At 40.7% G+C, this 24,145-nt stretch overlaps 1 protein-coding gene across 5 annotated transcripts in view; it reads right to left on the bottom strand.

The window, feature by feature from the left end:
- Window positions 1-24,145, bottom strand: part of PRKAG2 (protein kinase AMP-activated non-catalytic subunit gamma 2) — a 452,122-nt gene that overhangs the window by 316,655 nt on the left and 111,322 nt on the right. Inside the window, exon 1 of one of the 5 annotated variants that reach the window (XM_072652168.1) lies at window positions 21,989-22,936. The exons of the other annotated variants lie outside the window; for them this stretch is intronic. Coding sequence (XP_072508269.1) covers window positions 21,989-22,027 — 39 coding nt within the window. The 5' untranslated portion in view covers window positions 22,028-22,936. Of the gene's footprint in view, window positions 1-21,988; window positions 22,937-24,145 lie in introns of those variants that run through there. 5 annotated transcript variants of the gene reach the window in all.

The following is a 24,145-nucleotide window of genomic DNA, read 5'->3' as shown; positions in this document are numbered from 1 at the left end:
CATTATAACCACTACTACTACCACCACCACCACCACTACCATCACCATCATCATCATCACCACCACCACCATTAATCATCTCTACCACCACTATGATGCCATGGATTTCTATGACATGATGAACTCTTTCAAAGTGTCTTCACACCTATTGTTCTATTTGAAACTCACATCATCCCTGTGAGGCAGAAAGAGCAAGTAGGACATTACTATTAAACAGAAGAAGAAACTAAATCATTTGCCCCAAACTCCTGCAGGGGAATTAATTCAAGGCAGAGCAGGAGAGCGCTTCCTGAGTTCTACTGCTGCTCTCTCTCTCTACTCTGATATCAGGCAGATTTTTACAATGACCTTGATCTGAGTCTGCACTGGCAGGGGTAGCAGTAGGAACCTGTACTGCATAACTGATAGACTTTCCTGCACTGCAGCTGCCACTGCTATTTGTAGAGTAGATGCCTCGTCTCATTCTCAGTATATAATCGAAAAGAGTGACTCTGTTAGGGGAATGGTGGAGCACCAAAGCATCCCGCTGCCTACCTCTGCTGCTTCTCAGCCAGTCTCAACACGAGGCCCTAAGTGATTTGCCCAAGGTCATACAAGTTAGGGTTTTAAAGGACATTAAAACTCAAGTCTTCTGATACCTAGACCACGATTTATGGAATTGCTGTTCAGTCATTTTTCAGTCCTGTCCTATTCTTCATGACCCCATTTGGATTTTCTTGGCCAAGATACTTATCATTTCCGTCTCTGACTTATATTAATAAGGAAACCGAGGCAAATAGGGTTAAGTGACTTGCCCAGAGTCACAAAGCTAGTAAGTATCTGAGGCCAGATTTGAAGATAGGAAGACGAGTCTTCCTGATTCCAGGTCCAGTACTCTATCCACTACACCACCTAGCCAGTGGCATACCGAACTTTGAAGCTGGAAGAGCCGCTAGAGAACATCTGATCTGTGCTATTCCTTTTATGAATGAGAAAACTGAGGCCCAGAGAGGTTTAGGGAGCAGATACTGTAGTACAAAGTGTTGAATTTAGGGTCCTGAGACCAGGGTTTAAAATTTGGCTCTATTTGCTCAGCCTCCTCATTTATAAAAGGACAGGAAGAAATGAGATGATCCCTGATCCTACTGTCCTATGACCTTATAAGTGACTTGTCTATGGTTGCAAGAGCAGCGAGGTGATACAAGAGCAGTATTTTTGCCACAAAAACCTCAAATGGGGTCATGAAAAATTGAACGTGACTGAAAAAAATGACTGAACACAGTTATAAGGCAATATAGTGGTAGAGACAGGACCAAAGTATCCTAACTCCCCAATTTAGTAAAGCAAATCTTTTACTTATACCATGTTGTTCCAAAAATCTTGGTTACATGGAAGATAAGGCTCTTTTAATTAGAGACTGTTAGAATTATTTTTCATTTTTTCCTCAAAGGCAGAACAGAGCCCTTTTTTCCCAAATGAGAAAATTAATTAAACTAATCAAGTTTTTTAGATCTTCTTTGCACCCTGATTTAGCCTGCATTTTCTACTGTTCCCTGGATAGAATGATCTGGGCTTGTTATTCCCCAGAAACTCGTACCATTCTCTCACCATCACGGCCTCCACAATCAGTTGCACTTATCTGGAGATATGTCCTTATAAAGTTATTTTGTAGACCATGAGAAACCTCAGTATTTTTCTTCTGGGAGAAAAACTCACCACAGTCACTCATGGATCCAAATGTCCATATAAGTCCCCACTACTAATGCATTAACAAGAGGCACAGGAAAGGATTTTTCCAACTATATTGGTTGTTGGCTTACCCATGTAGGGCAAGTAGCCCAATTAGAATTAGATTATGTACCAGGTAGCACCTCCAGTGTGGTCATCCTGAGTTTTGAAGAAAAAATTAATAGCATGGCTTTTTTTCCCCAAAGTTCACCAATTTAACTGTGATTTGAACTCCCCCTGAGGGATGGATGAATATCTGAGGAATTTTCACAACAAACATTCTTGTTATGGAGTTATATTAGTGAGTTTCTCTTCATCCTCATCTGGTCTTAATTAATTTGGTTCTTACAACAAAGGCCACTTTCTGCTGTGGGAAGCTGACCACAGACATCTGTCACAAATCAGTTGAATGACTTTTAGGCATGCCGCTGAACCAAGCTGGACTTCACACGGCATCTTTCATCAGGAAAATGAAGGGATTGGAGTCAAGGACCTCATTGTTCCTTGGCTTTTCCTAAGGCAACATGGCACAATGGGAAGAACTCTGGATTTGGAGCCAGTCAACAGTTTCCCACCTGGGTGACCTTGGGCAAGGCAATTAAATTCTCCTTCCCTGCTATGGTTTCCTCCTCTATAAAGCCAAGAAGTTAAACTCTATCACTTTTAAGGTTCCTTGTAACTCTAAATCTATGGTTCTTCTTGAGGGCAGCTAGGTGGTGCATGGATAGAGTGCCGGGCCTGAAGTCAGAAAGACTCCTCTTCCTGGGATCAAATCTGGCCTCAGACACTTACTAGCTGTGTGACTCTGAGGAAGTCACTTAACCGTGTTTGCCTCAGTTTCCTCATCTGTAAAATAAGCTGGAGAAGGAAATGGCAAACAACTCCCCAAATAAAGTTATGAAGAGTTGGACATGACTGAACAACTACAAACTGGTTCATTTATAGTTCAGTGCCTTAGGAAACTAAGGCAGACAGGTTAAGTGACTTCCCAGGGTCACATGGCTAGTAAGTGTCTGCAGCTGGACTTGAACTCCTGTCCTCCTGACTCCAGGGTTAGCTCTCTATCCAGAGTGCCACCTAGCTCCTTTCCATGTTAAGACCAGGCACAGCTGGTGCTTGTTATGCAGAACTCAGGGTCATCTTTATACCATGGTGAGTGCTGAAACGTGACTCACTCAGATGTCAGAGCTGAAATGAAGGCCAAACCCTGCCCTTCCCCCTAATCATCTGCTTGCCTCCCATCAATAATATAGTATTTTAATTTAGCAGATAAGGAAACTAGGATCCAGGATAGTTAAGTGATTTGCCTAAGGTCACATACCTTGATGACAGACAGCATGAAGGAGGACTGGACCAGGAATTAGCAACCTGAATTCTAGGTCCAAATTAGGTACTAATTATGTGACCTTGTATAAGTCACTTACCCATAGGATGAGGGAGTTGGTCTGTATCTGAGCAAGAGCACTATTGGGTACAAAGGTACAATTTTTATTTTCTACAGATCCAATGATTTCATTTTTGTAGGGATGTCGTGGTATGGCAATTCCTATATATGCCTGCTATGTGCCACAGTTGTTGGCACTGGAGTAAGACCTGAATTCAAAACCAGTCTTAAATTCTCACTAGCTATGCCACCCTAGACAAGTCACTTAACCTCTATCTGCCTCAGCTTCCTCATATATAAAAGAGAGCTAAAAATTGCACTTACTTCCCAAGGTAGTTATTAGGATAGTATGAGATAGCATTTGTAAATCATTTTGCAGACTTTAAAGTAATATACAAATGCTAGCTATTATCATTATCACCACAAATGCAAACTACCAGATGAGCAGATTCTCTGGGTCAATGAGAGATTAAGTGATTTGCCCAAGGTCACCCAGTCAGTACGTACCAGGGACAGAATTTGAGCCCAAGTCTTCCCAGCTCTAAAACCCAAATCCAATCTACAATAGCACATTGTTTGTCCAAAGGTCCAGTAAGCCAACGATATTCGCAGCAGCACTCTGTGGTGGCAAAGAACCAGAAACAAGGTAGAAAGAAAAGAGAAAGCTCATGACAGCCATAATATTAGCTTATATGTAATAATAATAGGATTACAAAGCACTTTACATTCATGACCTTATTTGGTTTTTTCAACAATCTTGTAAAAAGAACTGAGACTCAGAGAGGTTAAGTGACTTGTCTGAGACCATGAAGCCTGTAAATGGCAGAGTTGGAGTTTGGACTCAGATCTTTTTATATTTTTTTTAAAAAACTTTTTATTTATTTTAAATTTATGGAATAAAACAAACATTTCCATAACAAAGTATAATAATAAAGATGATGACACATGAAACTGAAAATATATCATGTACAACTTACTATTTTTATATCTAAAAAATTCCACAACCACTTGGCGGTAAAGCCCAAACCTACATATCAGAAAATCTAGAAAGACTTCAGATTTTGTCATTCATATGTGTGTGTAAATACATCTATGTATATGTATACACATAGATGTATATACACATATACACATGTATACATATATGTATTTTAAGATAGAGAAACAAAGTCTATTTCTCTCTGATCCAGCTAAATTCTTCTCTTAGAAGAGGGACAGACCCTCCCTTGCGGTGATGCAGCTCTCTCTCTGGGCATGTCCTAGCACTCTGGATGGGGCAGAACCCCATCCATGGCACATGCCTGCTGTTAGACCACATACCTTTACTGGGCTCACCTATACTGGACCCCAGGAGAAACATCTCCTTAAATATGTGCTTTCCATCTATATCAATCACTTACCTTTAGAGAAACTTAAGACCTTTTAACTCAACTAAAAAAAAACAGACAGGACTCGTTGAAAGGTGCCTACAGTCAGAGACCTTCCCTCAGATAAACTTCTTAGCAATATCTGCCAATATCTTCTCAGCAATATCTCTGATCAGGTGAATATTCCTGGTTTGCCCATTTCAGCTGATATCCCAAGAGTACCTGGGGCCCAAGGTCTCTGCCCTTTGCTCTGATAAGGTCCTGGATATGTGGCTAATGCATTCAGAACATGTGTTCCCCTCTACCTCTCACCCCTTCCCCCAAAGTGTCATGAATGCTAGCCTTTCAGGGGTGCTAGGGAGAGGAGCATTTTCCCTAAGACAAATGCAGAGACAGAGAATACAAAGACTATGTTAGTACACTGTGGTGGAAAGAGTGCTGGTCTGAATTTGACCCCTGACTTGGTCTCTTACTCCATGTGGGAGCTGGGGGAATTACTTTCTCTCTCTGGGTTGCAGTTTCCTCATCTGTAAAATGAGGGGGCTCGATCAGATGACTCGATGCTACCATTCCCCTTGATGTTTTTAATAAAGAAGTCTGTGGGCCTTAGGTGGTTTGCAGGAGTAGGAAAGCTATCCATGGGTCTTCTCAGCTGTTTGAGTCCCACTAATATAGCCTTCTCTGTTAACTACAGTACATAATAATACACTGAAGCTGCATTAGAGAATTACAAGCAAAGTTTTAAGTGAATTCTTATAGCAAGCAACATGAGGTATCTAGGAAGGCTTCACAGAGGAGGGGACACTCAGGATCAGACATCAAAGAATAAGGAGAAATGCAATAGTCAAGGAGATGAGGGGAGGACATTTTAAGTAGAGGGAACACTATGAGCAAAAGCATGGAAGCAAGAAAGTTTAAGGTGTGTTTTGGGGAAGAGAGAGTGAGCTTGGTAGGAGCACAGACTTCACAGATGAACTTGGTAGGAGCAAAGAGTGCAGAGGGAAATATCTAATGATCAAACCAGAAAAGGAGGGTAGTACTACATAATGAAGGGCCTTCAATGCCAAGAAGAAAGGACAGGCAAGAGGGACAAACTGAAGATTTTGGAACAGAGGCATAACATGAAGAGATCTATACATTAAAAAAAACCATTTTTCAGGCAAAAGGTCAGCAAAATAGCTTAAAGGTAGGGAGAAAATGACAGCGGGGAAAAAATGACAGCAGGGAGAAAATGACAGTAGGAAGACCCGTTAGAAGGAAGGTGGTCAGGAGAGCTGTATGAGGATAGTGTCAATGGGAATGGAGGAGGGCTGATCAAAGATTCAAAGGTAGAAGGGCTCAGAGATCAAGTCCAATGCCCTATTTTACAGATGGGGACACTGAGGACAACGTAAGTAAAGTGATTTGCTGAAGATCCCACTGGTAAGAAGATTCAAACTCAGTTTCTCTGATTCTAAATCTAGAGTTCTGTTCATAAAAATTCTTGACTATGCCACCGACCTTTTGGAGTAGCAACCTCCAGTAAAACATTCTCAGGAGGCATGCTGACATTTCTTAATACTTAAAAAGGAGATGTTCTGCTTTCTGAAATAAGGTGGCAGCTAGACGGTGAAGTGTATAGAGAACTGGAGCTGGAATTAGAAAGATGTGAGTTTAAATGTGACCTCTGACACTTTCTTGCTGTATGACCCTGGACAAGCCACTTAAGCTCTGCCTGCCTCAGTTTCCTCATTTATAAAATGAGATAATAATAGCACCAATCTCCCAGATTTTTGTGAGAATCAAATTAGACATTTTGCAAAGTGCTTTGCAAACCCTCAAGTACTATTTTTCATGATGATAATGTCATTTCAGAAATAAAGCAGTTGAGCTACTTTGGTTCAACACCAAGTCAGATAAGTTTCTCTCTACCTATGTTTTGAAAATATGTCATTTTTGGTTTGTGTTTTGAGAGTTGGAAGCAACTCAATAGGCACAAGTTGAATTACACCTGAGACCAAAGGTAGAACATCTATGTGGTTGCACATGAGAGAGTCTTTTGGGATGCTGGGATGCTCTGCAGAGCTGAAGGCAACAGCAGAAGCATCATCACTTCAGCCAGGGTAGTTCGAGAAGCCACACAGTGGGGAGGACAGACTTGGCCTATGGCTGGGGGCTGAGAAGATGCAGGGGAGAGGCTGCTGAGGATAAGAGAAGCAGCGATGGTGGCCCCTTTGGTGTCTGTTCCTTGGTCTCCTCCACTGCAGAGTGTGGGGGTGTTCACAGATGTCTGCATCAGTCGAAGGTTGTGACTCATGTTGCTTCATAACCCACACACAGCATGCACCAGAACTGGGGAAATAAGTGATGCTGAAAGCTTGGGTGGGAGGAAATGGATGGCAGCACGAAGTGGGAGAAGTGGGATTGCCACAAGTTGGTGGCTCGTTGGATAGGAGATGAGGGAAAGTAATTCTGCCTTTACAAATGTCAGAGTCCTAGGCAAAGGGTGGCGTCATGGTGGTATCAGAAAAAGTAAAGTCAGAGTGAGAGGGTTTAGGGGAAAAGATCAATTCTATTTGGGTCATGTTTGTGTTGGAGTGTGCCAGCGGAACATCCAAGGGAGGATTTCCTGCACAGGTTGTGTTTTTCCTTCGTTCCCAAAGAGGACCATGACATCAGGGAGATGACGACATGACTTACAGCTGACACTGATTTGAGTGAGGGAGGGCTGTGCAAGGTCACCAGCCTCACTTTCTCCTCCTGAGCCATCTGGGTCCAGTGGCCTGATATTCATCAGGATGACTGGAGACGCCCAAGGATGTAAATCTGTTGATGAGCTGGAGGCATTTAGATGAAGCTTCATAATCAATAAAGCTAGCTTTGTGAAGAGAATAGAAACATAATAATTTATACAATAACAACAACACTGTAAACACGAATGACCTTGGAGGACTTTCTGGTCTTCATAACAATTATTATCCCCATTATACAGATGGAGAAACTGCAGATAGAAGTTTAGTGATTTGCAGGGACCACATGTATACATGTGTGTGTGTGTGTATATGTGTATGTGCATATATAGATATATAGATATAACCAGATTTGAACTCAAGACCTTCTGTCTAGATTCTGCACCACTTAGTTGCCTCTATTATGTATTACTGTGTATTACACTTATCTATGTTTATGTCATCACCACAGCTACCACCACCACTTTCCACATAAAACTGTAAACTTCATGAAGCTAGGGACTTTGTCTTATCTAAACCTTGTAACTGCAAACAGTTGGCATTTAATTCCTTCGAATTGCATCTCTTGCCTAAGTTGTCCCTAGTAGAAGCTCAGAGCCACCAATATAAAAGGAGTTTAGAGACAGAGAAGTGAAACAATTATTAACAAGAAGTCTATTCTTAGGTGGCACTTGGGGAACATCTACACTGGCCACAAGAATCACAGAGCCTCAGGGTTGAAAGGAACCTCAGATATCATTGAATCCAGCCTGTATGTCCCTGGCCAAGTGGTCAGTGTCTTGAGTGGTCTTTTTATTGGACTTATGTGATTGAATCTCATTAATCAAGGTGTGACTGAAGTATGAATTTCCACAAGGAAAGTTAAATGATGGGTCAAACCCCTGCCTGGGACAGGATTCATGTACTACTTACTGTACACTGAAAACACAAAAGCAATCCCCATTTGTCTACATGTTCAATTAAAAGTTTTCTTTTAAGTTCAGCTGCTTTTATCTCAGTGTTTTCAGGTTTAAATTCCAACAGGTATTTTTCCTTCTTTGTGTTGTTGCTATGTTCGTACTTCATTTTCGAAGAAGACCACCTTGGTTCACCTCACTAGGGTTCTCTCCCTCTACTTTCTCTCTCCCTCCAGTCAATCACCACAGTTTCTGTACAAAGGATTCTTAGAATCAGCCTTTTGGCATTGTACAAGGTCTGAATCAGAGCTGGTCTTAGGCAGAATATAAGTATATAGACACCTAGGCGGCACTACTAGAGATGTGAGCTTATATAATGATGATGAAGACATCAGAGAACTTTTTTTAAACATCTAAACTGGATTTTCTCTTGCAACTTGAAGATGATAGTTTCTTCCCAAGGTCATTATTAGTATATTACCTTGAACTAACAACCTCCCACCTTCCAAGTTATTGAATGAGTCCTCAGGCTAATTTTGAGAAATTGTACAGTCCAGACTATCCCATCCAAACAATAGGCACTTCTGAATGAAGCCACTGAAAGTATTCAATGTATTTTCAGTTGGCCAAAAGATCAATCGTAAGTTTAGGAAGACTGCCCATGAGCTCATCCACATGTAACTTGACCAATTAGAGCTTACCAAAATTTTAAGGTCATATCAGACTAAATATTCCTTGAACTAATGCTTGTATAATACTCTCTCTAGTTTCCTCACATTCTATTTTGGCCACTTCTCTTTTATAAGTATTATGACTTATCAATGCCATTTTTAAAATGTAGTGCGCTCCCAGGACCAACAAGAACACTCCATATGTATGTGGGTATAGTACATATGGACTACTACCTCTGTTGCTCTGAACAGCATGTTTCTCTTCTGAAGTCCAAAAGAGAAACCAAAAATGCTAATGCTAAATCACACTATTGACTCCTATTGAGATTATACAGTGTTAAATATTCTGGATTGTTTTCATATGAATTCCTTTGTATCCCTTATTCCTTCATTCGATACCTATATACATGGAGATTTTCAACAGGATTCAGAAGGCTGCCCAATGAGCAGTCTACTTACTGAACCACTGGATTTTTCCATGGGTCCCTGGACAGAGTCATTTAAAACAAGCCCTGTTTGAAGCCCACCCATTTCCCTGTTTATAACCTTCTCTTCTTTTCTTCTTCTCCTCCTTCCTCTACTTGTAGGCCAGTCTGTTGTTTTTGTCTAGAGTTCCTCTTGGGAGACGGACTGGTAATTGCTTCACAAGGCTCTCTGATCTGAGCTGATAAGTTTGTTGATGACTCAAACAGAGTGGGTAGTGACAGATGTACAAAGCTAGTTTTCTGGCTATGCCAAGGTTGGACAAATCTAATTAAACGATTGGCTTGGGTATGGCTTGGGTATTATTATCATAGCATTAAGAGTCTTGTCCCTTGAGGAGGTAAAGGGCTCTGGGTAGAAGAAATGGAATTCTGAGTGGGTTTTGGTTCACCTCACTAGGGTTCTCTCCTTCTCCTTTCTCTCTCCCTCCAGTCAATCACCACAGTTTCCGTACAAAGGATTCTTAGGATCAGCCTTTTAGCAATGTACAAGGTCTGAATCAGAGCTGATCTTAGGCAGAATATAAGTACATAGACACCTAGGCAGCACTTACTAGAGATATGAGCTTATATAAATCATTTCAGCATCTGTAAAATGGGGGTAGTAATAGCATTCACTTTATAGGATTGTTATAAGAATCAAATGAGTTATAATATAAAGTACTTTGTCAGCCTTAAAGAACTAAATCGATAGCATGCATTATTAGTATTAATATTTTCTCCTTAAGTTCCCAAATTGGAAAGTAATTTCTTTGAGTCTTGATGGTTTGTCACTCTTTTGTAGTAAAATGTAAACATCTCTTTGGGTGTTACCTGAAAGCTAACCAAAAGTAAGACCTACCAGAAAGGATGGGAAGGAACAGAACAGAAAAAGGCAGGGGGAGGGACTTGAAGGAGAGGGACTCTGAAAGGAGGTACCAAAGACAGATTTTATCCTCTTTACAATTTTTCACAGGGCTAGTTCTACTTTTAACACTAAGAATAGTTTTTAATGGGAAAATAGACCATGAAAGGTATTAAATGGGGCAGCTATGTGACACAGTAGATAGAGCACCAGTCAGATACAGTCTGAAGTCAGGAAGACTCTTTTCATGAGTTCAAAACTGGCCTTAGACATTTACTAGCTGTGTGTCCCTGGACAAGTCACTTAACCCTCTTTGCCTCAGTTTCTTCATCTGTAAAATGAACTGGAGAAGAAAAGGGCAAACTACTCCAGGATCTTTGCCAAGAAAATCCAAAATGGCATCATGAAAAATTGAACTCAACAGAAAGAATGACTCAACAACAAAGATGCTAAATAAATGCTGGTTGAATGGCTGGCCAATGGAATAAGCAACAGGAATAAAGATGTAAAAACTTCTAGGCCAGATCAGACCATTTGCTCTGTGTTTTATTTCTGATAGGGCCACCTGTTATTTGTGGGAAGGTTCAGTTGTCCTTCCCGTTGCCAAACCTCTAAAGGTGAAGGATATGTCCCCCAAATATACTTACCTTTTATAGTTGAGTTCCTAAACAGTCCTTGAGTCTGCTTCCATTTTTAAATGGAAGTAAAACGCCCCATTCTTATTTTGTACTCTAGTATTTCTGCTTTTTGGTTGGCTTCTTTTCAGCCTCCTAGCTCTGGGCTCATGGTCCTAAAATTCCTAAAATTTATGACCAAGTTTGTGCTTACAAAATCCATAACATGTGTGCCTCTGTAGGCTTTAGTTATATGTCCACCTTCAGCCTTCCTCTTTCCAGACTAATGAGCCCTAATCTCAGTCACTTCATATACTGCTATTTCTAACCTCATCCCAACTCCCTCTGTTTCTTACCCCATTCCCTTGATCATCTCAGCTGCCTGTTTCTGGTGCTTTATGATACTATGTCTTTCCAAAGGGAATGAGAAAGTCATAGACTACCATATGCCACATTTCAGCAGTATGGTCTAATAGAAAGAACTGAAGTCTAAAAATCTGCAGACCTGGCTCTGCCACTAAGCCAGCAGGGTACTTCTAGAGTGCCATTTTACAGCTCTATGCCTCAGTTTTCTCATCTGACACACAGGAATAATCATCCATCCATTCAACCAATATTAATTGAGCATCTACTAAGTATAAGGGGGAATATAAAGATGAGTGATGCATGCCCTGCCTTCAAAGAGCTTAAGATGTACTAAGGGGAAGACCCACACACAAAGGACTATTACACTTCAGCATCATGTGATCCCCGCAAAATGAGGACCAAGCACTCTACAAAGTGGCAATAACTACATGTTATTGCAATAACTACATGTTATTTCAATAACTACATGTGCTCTCCTGGCCACTCAGAATTGCCGGGAGGATGAAATGAGACAAGAAAATGAGTAAAAGATCTATTTAAACAAGAAGTACAATCCAGCCCAGGTATCTGAAGGTCACTTATATGGCAAGTTCAACTAATTATAATATTACAGAAAGGCCTCCAAAAAGCCAAAACAACTGCCACAAAGTTCTTGCATTTAGTTGGCAGGGTGATATCCAATTCTACAAGCATTATTTATTAAATAGGTACTACGCTCCAGGTCCTGTGCTTGGTGCTAAGGGTACAAAGATAAAAAACAAAAAGACCAAAAAAACCAAGCCATCCTTGCCTTCGAGGAACCTTTATTCTACGCCAGGAGTGGGGAAGAAGAACTCCTGCACTGATAAGCAAAGTAAACCATATACTAAATTAATACAAAGCAAGATACCTGAAAAGAATACTGGGCTTGGGGAAAACAAATCTAGGTTAGACTTTCTATTCTAAGTTACTAGATACTGGACATTTGATGCAGACAAGTCTTTGAGCAAGTCTCTAGATGAGAAGAATAATGTAGGACACCACCACATACTAAGCATAGCATTAAATCTGGAACTAGAGAATTTGGGTATCCTCCTGTATGACTTAAAACAAGTCCCTATGGTGAGCCTCAGTTTCCCACATTTGTAAAATGAGGGTGTTGGGCTAGATAATCAATAATGTCCTTTCTGGCTCTGAATCCCGCAACCTATCTCACTGCATTCTTGTGGGGAGACTTTTGGATACTCTTAAGTGCTATAGAAATGTGAGTTATTAGAAACAGGAAGGGTCCTATTACTATGTTATGTAAATGTTTGTTTTATCCCAAGAATTTAAAACAGACAAATAAATAAATAAATGAGATTTATGAGCCTGAAGGGACCTTAGAGGCCAATTGCTTCATTTTACAACTGAAAAAACTCAAGGTAAGAGAGGTTAAGTGTTCTCTCTAGGGTCACAAGCTAGCAGAAATCTGAGGCAGGATTCAAACTCAGGTCTTCCTAACTCCAGATCTATTGCACCACCTAGCAAGGTCAAGTAAAGTAGGGCAAACAGTTCCATGTACTGCTCCTGACAACTACAAAGATCCTGAGTCATTAGGGCACAGGTTAAGTTAATTTTGGTATACTCTATTTTCAAAAGAAGTATGTAATTTATTTTAGAAGGATTTACCTCAGGGCAGCTAGGGGTGCAGTGGATAGAGTGCCAAGATCTGGAGCCAGGAGGACCTGAGTTCATAGTCAACTCAGACACTTGACAAGTACAAGCTAGCTATGTGACCCCGGGCAAGTCACTTAATTTGATTACCTTGACCTCCTCCTCCCCCCAAAGGATTTACATCAAATAGTAGGTTACAGTAATACAGTTTCTTTGTTTACAGGGCAAGCTTTAGTTATCTGAAAAAATTCATTTATACGGAACAAACTATTTAAATGGTGGGGGACAGACTAGAAGATCTTTATGTGATAAGATGCTAAAGGGATCTTAATCTGGAGTCTATAAACTTGTTTTTAACATATTTTAATAACTATATTTCAATATAATTGGTTTCATTTGTAGCCCCATGTCCTTCATCTTATTTACTTAAAAACATTCTGAGAAGACACTCATAGGTTTCATCAGACCACGAAAGGGGTTCGTAATACCAAAATGGTTAAAAACCCCTGTCCAGTTGATCCTATGACACCAACAATGTTAAGAAATTGAAGTATTAAAATTAATACAATAAATGGAAAATACTGGGGGCAGCAGGAACTTTCCCCAATCGAATACAAGAAAGATCTGGTAAGTTTAATTTTTGCTTAGCTGAGAACAAGTCAGAATTCCCCAGGCTCCCTTTGCCCCAATTCCTAAACTTTAAGACCGAACAAACATATTTCTAAAACACAAGAAGCCATTTTCCTGCTTTGTAAAATATGACGAGTCCAGTTAACAAAACTGATTGAGATGGTTACTCTGAACATGAATTTTTATGGTCTGGAACTGCAGACAAACTCAGAAGACATAGATGATTAGGCTAAATTATTCCTGTACCTAGACCATTGTCCGTTCCATGTTGTTTTTTAGACTCAACCCCTGAAACCAGTTTGATGTTATCACAGAACAATAGATCTGGAGGTAGAAGGGATCTTCCAATTTATCTAGTTTAATACTCTCTTTTTACAGATGAGGAGAGGTGAGGTGCCTTGCCCAACATCACACTTGCAGCAGAAAAGTTAGGAGTTAAATCACAGTCTTTTCAATCCATAGCCAGGATTCTTTCTAACGTCCTAGGCATGTGTGAGAGATAGCATAACACAGGAGAGTGCTGTTCCTTAAGCCAGGAAAACCTGAGTCTCTTACCCTCTTCAACCCTCAGAGAATACAGCACTGGACCCAAAGGCAGAAGATTTGAGTTCAAATACAACCTCAGATAACTTACTAGCTGTATGACCCTAGGCAAATCACTAATTCCTGTTTGTCTTAATCCACTGGAATAGCAAATGCAAACCACTCCAGTATCTTTGCCAAGAAACTCCATAGACAGTATGGCCCGTGGGGTCATGAGGAGTCGTATATAACTGAACAACAAATGTTTTCCTTGTCTGAAAAATGAGTGCTTAAAAAAAAAAGAAGCATCATTCTACTCTCTGAATTTCAGGTAACAAACAGAAACTATGGTCAAATGAGATCATGAGGCTTTTTCGATTTCATTTCCTGAATCATATGACCACACCCAGAAATACTGGCTATCAGACTCCTCTTAGCCATTTCAATGTATTTTTTAGCCCAGCAGATCCAAAATGCTCCACTTTTAAACCCTGGTACTGACCAGTCTTTCTGGCAGTGCCTTGGGGTCATCTGGAACGTCCGGATTCTACCACAAAAATTTCACTTCTGCTCAGCTATGAAAATGTGATTTAGAATGTGACCTAATCCCACGTTGTTTACAGGACTGGACAATTTTGGATTTACGGTTAAAAACTTGTTGTTAGTTAATGGAGCTGCAAAAATGGGAAAGCCCCACCAAGTTTTCTGAAATTCCTTTTAAAAAATAATTTCCTTGTTTAACTTATTTTTTAAATTCAGAAAATACCTTTTCCCACTATGATGTTTTTCATCTATATTTTGAGTTAAATTTGCTATTACAGCTAGCACTGGAAATCTTTCAGGGGGCTCAATAAGGAAGCACACATCCTCCCTAAAATTTACTTTGCTTATTAAGAAACTCCTCTTCGAAAAGGCAAATATTCCTTGGTAGGATTAAACCTAGTGTAATGGGGGACTGGTCAGTCCATAAGAGCTCAGGCAGAAAAAGGCCTGACTGGTTTCAGGACTTAAAGCATATGAAGACAGTCTTTGCTTCTTTCCAATTCATGTATGTGTAGAGGCTTGACACCCTTCAGAATGGCTTGCTCATGAGTGATTTTGGGGTTGTACTATGATAAAGAAGTCTTCTGGTTGAATTAGGAGCCAGAAGGACTATTGATCCTTGCTAAGCAGGAACTAAGTGTATATACAAAAGGTGTCATCTACCCCCCTCTATTGGCCCTTTTGCTTCTTCTCCTTCCTGGTGAGCAAGGCAATACTGCCATGTGCCACTGGGTGGAGGAGAGAACAGTCAGTCTACGCCCAGAGAGTTATGCTAATACTGCATCTGTGGACTTTTCTCTTGTGTTTATTCGTTTTTAACCTTAGATGAATTAAATGGGAGTATACTGTTAGAAGCAGAGTAGTCAGGGTGGGAATGGTCAATGACAGAGGAAGTAGCTAAAGATGGAGGCGGAAAGATGGTTCCCCAAGGATGGTGACTCCTTGTGACAGAGGGAGACGCTGCCTGTGAAAGCTAGAACTATGTCAACACTTGGAGCTTGCTTGAAATCTACACTTAAGAGGAAATTCACGAGGACTCCACAAGGGATACTCTGGTCCAAGAGTCAGGAGGTATTTGCTACATTTGTTTTCTATGTCTGTACCTCACTACCACCACACTTTTAAGTCTGAGTCCACTCTCTTCTTGTGTGGTACAGGGAGAGAAAATATTCCCAATTTGGGGAGAAAGTTTTATAATGACCATTCTTGCAATACCTTTTTTAACTAAACTGAATTTGTAAAAGCTAATTGAGTTATACTGACTGACTGATAATGGTGAGTGCACAGGATGGAGGGTCCTGGGGAAAATACTAGAATCCCCTTGTTACCTGCTCCTGGTATAGGGAGGGTAATCCCTCCCCAATTACCCCTAATAAGTCCCTGTGAGAAGAAATAGCCACCTATTCTCAAAGGACCCAAGCTTCCAATGAGAATGGGAGTCGAAGAAATGAGCCCAGAGCAGGGGGAGGGGGGTTACATCATTTATACTTCAATAGCCAAATACATTAATTTCGTGCCACCTAAGGGACATCTTCCATATAGAAGGAATGGGGTCTTGAGGAAAATGTAATTTAGAAGCAAGAATGACTTTGGGGAAGGGGGAGGAACAGGCTGTATGGGGAGGTGGTTACCTTCAAATGACAGAAATAAAGAAAAGACAGCAAGAAACAAACTTTGCCTACCGCTAACACTGAAATTTGAAAACTGTCTTGCATACTGCCTATGTGCCAAGGATGCCCTGTCTGTATTATGCACGGATAACCCTTATTTCACGAAAACTATATCTGAATTTTGAGTGCACAAATTATTTACATAGAGAACTAATTTGTACTACTGTTAACATGAAGTCCAAACCTAAGGGATTTTTAAGGCTACAGTTTAACATGCCAATAAGTATCCATGAAATAGCTAACATTGTCAAAGTCTATGGTGGATAACTATGCAGTATACAGAAGCCCTCCTTGACCTTGGGGAAACAACTAAAGAACAGATGAGATATCACCATTCACTAAAATATAAGCTGCTTGAGGGTGATGACAACTCTAATTATTTTCTTTGTACCCATAGCACATAGCATGTGCCTGGTACACAGTTGGAACTTAATAAATGTTTGCTGAATCACACAGCACTGGATTCAGTCAGTAAGTCCAAGTTCAAATCCTAGTTCTGCAGCTTACTACCTATGTGACCTTGGACACAAAGCACATAGAACATGCCTGGTACATAGCTGGTGCTTAATAATAATATAATATTTAATATTATAATAATATAATAATATATTATATAATTATATAATAATATAATAATAATATTTGTTGAGTTGTACAACACTGGATTCAGAGTCAGTAAAGCCTGAGTTCAAATTCTGCCTGTGTGACCTGGAACAAATCACTTCACTGTTCTGAATCTCATTTTCCTCATCTATAAAATGAAGGCATTAGACTGAGGTTCCTTCCAACTCTAAGAGCCTATGATCCCAATACAGGAATGACAACAGATAATCCATGGTTAGATCATACAGACTACAAAAACTGTTCAGAGAAAACAAGAAATTGGGGGACACTGGAAAAGTCCTAGGAGGCTGGAAAATAAGGTAGGATTTGAACTGGGCATTGAAGATCTAGAGGGCTTGGAGTGGAGGAGAGGAAGGACTTTGGCCAGGACTCCTCACATTATCAAGGGCATGGAACTATATACACAATAGAAAGAAGACTACATCTTCACTAGAGCAGAAGCTTGGAGTAGAGAGGGATCAGTTTTAATATGTAGGGCAGGGGCAGATTGCAGAAAGCGAATGCCAGGCTGAGTAGTTCCACCTTCGCTATTAAACCTTCATTGTTCCAACATATGAAAGACTCTTACTGGTAAAGCATGGCAACGCCACCTGTTCTTCAAGAGAAAAAACAAGGCAACAAGTCCCATGGGAACTCAAGAGGTTCCCTAAAGAATTCCCCTGCCAGTAAGAAGGAGGTATGAGGATGATAAAGAAGCAAAGAGAAGTCTTACAAACACTGGTGGGAAAGGGCAAGAAGTCAACCACTGAACTTAGAGGAAAACAGAGAGAGAGAAATCCCAATAATAAGACTTAGTGGATTTGTATAGAACTTCTCTCCAGAGGTCTATCATATCTATTTTTTCTAAAATTCTATTCATCTCTTTCTTATTTATTTTATGGTTAGATTTATCTAGTTTTGAGAGAGGGAGGTTGAGGTCCCCCACTAGTATAGTTTCGCTGTGTACAGAACTCCTCAAGAACAAGAAAGCCTTAATCTTCTAGGGATTTATATAATGATAGTGTCTCCCCCAATTAAAGGAGAACCTGCCTATAATCAAACTGTTTCCACCTCTAGTCCTACTCCTTAAATTGGGGCTCTCTGGAGCTCCAGTTAACAATCAAGGCAGCTCTTCAAACTCCCTCTATGGTCAGAGGATACAGATTGTGCTGTCTGGTGAAGGAAACAGCATGCTACCCAACTCCAAATACTGCGGTGAAAGGATTCAATTTAATTCAACATCAGTTGTATGGACCACAAACTATGCCCTTGAGGAGAGAAAAAAAATAGATAAGAAAGATCTCTGCTCTCAAGGAGCTTACAGCCTAACGGGAGAATTAGATAAGTACATAGATAACCATAAAACATACAACATCCTGTGCTAAGTGCTTTGGACAGGTGCAGAATAAGGTCATCATGTGCCTTCCCTTGGGATAAGGGGGATCAGGAAAGGTTCCATTTTAGTAAAGCTACTGGATACTGATGAAGGTTGTTTGGACAGCCCCTCATGTTATTTTAATATGGGTGTTATGTTGTTTAGTGGAACCTGCACACGTCTTGTCTTCACATACCGTGACTAATGAGTTAGAGCTCTAATTATCAAGGCAGATGGAGGACTCTCTTAAAAACATGCATTAAGCAATAAAATCTTAGTCCTGCTTACCTTGACTACAAAGCAAATCAGACCACAAAGAAAACAAAAATCTGACTTTGTTATTTTTTGGGGGGGTTCTTCTCCTTCAACCCCCTCCTTCCTAAGCCCCATAGATTCCCCGAAGGAATCAAAAAAGGAATTTATGAAGATTAAAAGAATACTTATCAGATTAAACAAATACTCAGCAGGGTGACCTTTCTCAGGAGAACTATGCAGTAGAACCATATAAAGAGATCAGTCAGGCAGGCACCAGCAAACAGGCTCAAATATGACAGATTTTACTTAATAGACGAACAGGACTGAAATGAAATGAATCATCTTCCCCTAGGTTTTCCTCCTTAATCAAATTAGAAATCTAGAGAGGAATTTTATCAGAATACCTGCTATCTGGTATCTGTACAATGAAAGACAGAAGAAACTAGGGAGGAGCAGCTGTAACTTTGATCCAGGATACCAAGCTGATGTGGGGTCACTTCCGCCTGCCTGTCCTTAAAGATCTTCTGGGTGATGCACACCTATGCATTATGTTAGGGTCCCACTCCACTGCCATGACCCATCCCTTTCTGAAGGGATGTTTGGGTTGAGTACATCACAAGGATATTTCACTGCCCCTGTGAATAGCTAAGCTCCACTACCCACCCCCACCCCCAGCAATCCCTTACTCTTTGACTCTACCCAAGTATTTATCTGCAGGACTGCACCCAAAGGGATAAACTGTCTTTCACACTGCCAACTCCTCCTACCGGGCATTTCCGAGATCCTTATTATGACTCTACCAAAATTGTCCCACCATTCTTCAGGGGTCTACCCGCCCTCTTTCTTGTCCCATTCCTATACCCCCTGCCTGATGCTCTCCTCATCTCCAGCTCCTCCAGGGAGTTGCCAAGTGAAACTGTCCCAATGGAAGCAAATTGTCTTCTCAGCCACCCATTTCTCCAACCTTGTGTGGGTATGGCCTAGAGGACTTTCCTCCACATCTCTCTCTTCTCCCCTCCAATTTTACCCTGGGTACCAGGATTTCTGATTCTGTCTCTGCTCATGGTTCACTATCTTTTTTTTTTTTTGGACAAAGTTACTTGACTATAGATCAGGGGAATGCTATGGAGATGGTACATTTGTATTTCCACAAAGCATCTCTGACTGAGTGTGTGTGTGTGTGTGTGTGTGTGTGTGCGTCTGTCTGTCTATGTCTCTATGTCTGTGTCTCTCTCTCATATTAACCTACAGCTTAGATAGTGGCATGTGAACTAGGTCAGAGTATAATCAAGTGAATTTAGAACCAGGCTAATTTAAAAAATAAAAAGCATACAGAGCTTAAGCCCATTAAAATGAGCACTATGCTGGTGGTCAGGCAGCCCAGGTTCAAGCCCTGGCTCTTATGCTCATACTGACTTAGCTAAGTCCTGAGAATTCAGTTCCCTTATTTATACAATTAATGATTTGGAACAGATGTCTGCTAAGGTCCTTTCTAATTTGAACATCCTAAATTCTATGAACCCAGCCCACATCCCACCTCCTCTACATAGCCTTCCCCAACTATTCCAGACTACTTTAAATTTTCTTTTTTTCTGATTTACTAAAGCAGTGGTCTCAAATTCAAATAGAAAAGGGACCACTACACCATCCATAAGAATCCCTTCAGGCCACATACTGACCTAGAAAAACCACAAATTAACATTATCTATGGTACACTGTATTTTTATTTTCTTAAATATATTCCAATTTTAATCTGATGGTGGGGGAAGAAACACTGAGAAGTGTTCCACACATATTTGACATCTTTGTCCTAAAGCACATAATAGCATATAACATACAAACTGATATTTGATACTATATAGCTTTGTATTTTTTCCCTTAAAAATTTTGTTTATGTTAGTCTTACCTCACCAAATAGGTTATAAACTCCTTAAGGGCAGCATACTATCACAAGCTCAAGGTTCTCACCATAAGTTAAATATGTAATAAGTATATGTTGTGGAGTTAGATCTTCTGAGAGAATTCAGAAAAAGAGATAATTCACTAGAGTGATGCTGGCCCACAGAATTACATCCTAGGACAGCCAGGGAAAAACATGGTAGCTGCTTAATTAAATATATTTGAGGGACAGCTGGGTAGCACAGTGGATAGAGCACTGGACATAAGAGTCAGGAGAACCTCAGTTCAATTCCAGTCTCCAACACTTACTAGCTATGTAACCCTGAATCCCCCCCCCCAAAAAAAAAATCATTGTCTGCCTCAGTTTCCTCATCTGTAAAATGAAGATAATCATAAAATTTACCTCCCAAGGTTGTCATGAGGATAAGATGAGATAACATTTGTGAAGTGCTTTGTGAACCTTAAAAATACTATATAAATGCATCACTATTGTGAATCACAGACAATGAAGGCTAGACTAGACCTTAGTGATCATCTAGTCTCTCCCTTCTCATGCTACATAGGAAGAAAATGAGGCCCAAATTGGTTACAGCACCTAATACACAAATATATGCAAATGTATGCAAATATACAACATACAAAATTAGAGTCAGGGCAAATACGAAAACACAGAATTCCTGACTCTTATCCAGTGCTTACAATACCACAAGATACGCCACCGTTTTAACGCTAATTAATAACAGTTCCTGGGATTCTGATCATTTTTCTGGGCCACTGTCTATCCCTTACCACAGATCAAACAGAAAGTGTGGTATGTTGGAATAATCTGAACTCTGTTTACTTGGCGGGGGAGAGAGAGGGGAATAGAGAGGGGAATTTCATTTTCGTTTTCTCTTTCTCCCTCAAGACTCTCTCTACATGTTGTATATGCAACAGGTCCACGTTATGGAGCCAGATCTTCTGGGAAAATTCAGAAAAGAGCCAATTTACCAGAGTGATGCTTGGTCAGTAAGGCAACCCAGAAAGAGAATGGAAATAGGTGATACAGGTTGTCACCAAGCTTTCCTCAAATCCTTTCAGGCTCCCTTGACCATATTCTGGAGGAATTTCAGTCTCAAAGAGCAGGATTGAAGGATGGGAAGGGACACCAAATACATACTGGGGGAAAATGTCAGTGAAGAAACTTTACATTAAATCGAGGTGGGATGGAAAGAAAAGGAGGGGGAGGGGTGTAAAGCAGTATGGAGCACCTGTATGAGTGATAGCTAGAGCCATGTCCATACAAGCTTCTGCTATAAGGAAAGGTATAACCCAAACAGACTACAGGAGGAGAAATTAAATAATCCCACCCACGTCCTCTTCATATATGCACTTTGTGCCCCCCCCCCCAACTCCCACTGACTAATCTTTTCTTAAATCTTCAAGGCAAAAGTTACGTAAGGGGAAAAAAATCATATAGTCCCAAGAGGGAACAGGGACAATTTATTCAACCTTGGGAGATCTGCCCTAGTAAGAGGTCCCAGATATCAAAACAACTCAGTGTCAGCCTTGCACGCAGAAGAAACAAAAACATCATGGGGAGGGGGGTGGATGGAGAGGAATCAGAATGCGCAACCACCAAGCATTCTACATCTAAGCTCCTAGAAGGCTGGCTTCCTCAGCCCCAAACCATGCAGCACATTTCCTCTTCCCGAACGCTAACAAAAATAAGTGATGATCGCTTAAAAAAAAAAAAAAGAAAAAGAAAAAAAGGCCAAATGACAAAACACTAGAAATGGAAAATAAACAGCACTCACGGCTCTGAGAAATCCTTCTGCCTCTCCTGAAAGGTCCATCAGAGAAGGGGTTTTCCGACCCACCCCCCTTCCTGGGTACGAGCAGGTTCTAAGGTTCGGCTGCTACTCAATGCCAACGCTGCCGCACGACTGCAACAGATGGGGACTAGAACTGGGTGTGTTCCTGGTCCCTGATGCGGCGCAACAAGCGGATGGCACAAGCAGCATGGGCTGACCCACGACACATCACAGGCTCTAGCCAGCAGCGGCCCCGCTCAGGGTGCCCTGGGGCCATCTGCGGAAGCCGGGGACTGGGGGGGATGCTGCAAGATGCCATCGCTACCTGTGTCGGGGGCTGGCAGAGAAGCAACTACTCCCTGCGCTGGGGATGTCTGCAGGAGGGAGGGCTGGGATCTCTTAAAAAGACAGGCACCGAGGCAGCCAGATGGCCAAAAAATGGGGATGCGGCAGCTGATGACAGCTGGACCCGAAGATCTCCCCGGGGCCTCGTGCGGTCTATCACAGCCCGTTCGCCTTAAATTGGATCTCAGGGTCAGAGCTGAGCCAGTCCGGATTCTAGAATCTGAAATCTCTCCAGAGCATCCGCTCTGCAATCCTTAGAATGTTCGGTATTCTCTCGAGTAAAAGAGGATAGCAGTTTCCTTTTACCTCCAACCTTAAGACTAGGCGGACACTTACCTGTCAATCCGTTAAGCAATCAGAAAATAGCCACAGGATCACAGACTTGGGGCTTTAGATATGAGAGAGGCAATCTCATCCAACTTTTCCTATGGTTCATAGGGTCACAAAGAGTCAGGCACCACTGAATGAATTAACAACAGCATCCAATTTCTTCATTTAGCAGATCAGGAGGTTAAGTGGTTTGCCCAAGGTGAGGTGATACCGGTAAGTCATCAATCGCAGGTACAAACCCAGATCCCCTTTGGCATCAAATTCAATCCTCCTGTTACGCTTGGCAACAGTATATGGCAAAATTCTTACTCAAAGGAGCTTATAATTATAATTATATTGTATGGAATATATATCATATTATATATATCATATATATGTAATATGTAATATAATGGCTATATATAATAATTATATATAATATAGCATATGGTATAGATAACATAATTATATATAATATATAATATTAAATTATGCACATAACTATAATTTGGAGAAGCAAGACTCATGACTGATTGATGCAGAAGAAACTGTCAAAGGCAAAACGCAAAGATCAATCACTTTTAAACCACTAGAGCTATTCAGCAATGGAATGAGAGTGTGAGCTCACCATCATTACCGGTATTCAAGCACAAGCTTAAATATTGTCTTACAGAGATGCTGGAGAATGGATTCTTAGAATGGATTGGAGACTGAACTAGAGTGCCTTAAAGGTCCTTTCCGGTTCTTAGATTATATAATTATATTATGATTTTAAATATATAATTAAGAGCTACTCTGTGGTTTGGACAGTAAGTACTAAAATATCTCAGAAAATTCTGTTCAATTCAAGAAATATTCGCTAAATACCTATTATGAACAAGGCATTATGTTAAGAACCAAAGATACAAAAATAAAATTGTCTTTGTCCTCAAATATATAGTATTCTACTGGGGAAGATACTCTGAGAAGTAAATACAAGGTAATTTCAGGAGGAAGAGCACACTAATCCATGGGTATGAGTTAGGAAAGGGGAGTTGGGAGGGAGAGATAAAGCAACATTTCATGAGAGAGGTGAGTTAACAGCTAGATCTACAGTGGATAGAGCGTGGGCCTAGAGTCTGAAAGACCTGAGTTCAAATGTGGCCTCAAACATCTCCTAGCTGTGTGATCTTGAGTAATTAATACATTTAAGCTCTGTTTGCTTCAATTTCTTCAACTGTAAAATGGGCATAATAATGGCATCTACCTCTCAGGGTTACTGTGAGGATCAAATAAGATGATATTTGTAAAGCGCTTAGCACAACGCCTGGCACATAGAAGGAAGGCATTATATAAATGCTAGCGATCTCATCAGGAGAAGCATTGTTACTATTATTATGTGACTCTCATAGGAAGATAAAGATTCTGAGAGGCAGAGACAACCAAGTCGCCGTATTCCAGGCAGAGTGAGTAAGGGGTTGGGGGAAGCTTGTACAGAGGTAGGAGATGGCATGTCCAGTCCCTGAG

Source organism: Notamacropus eugenii, chromosome 3 (genome assembly GCF_028372415.1).
Source record: "Notamacropus eugenii isolate mMacEug1 chromosome 3, mMacEug1.pri_v2, whole genome shotgun sequence".
NCBI classification, from domain to species: domain Eukaryota; kingdom Metazoa; phylum Chordata; class Mammalia; order Diprotodontia; family Macropodidae; genus Notamacropus; species Notamacropus eugenii.
The sequence above is the reverse complement of the archived record's forward strand: the minus strand, read 5'-3'. Positions and strand labels throughout refer to the sequence as shown.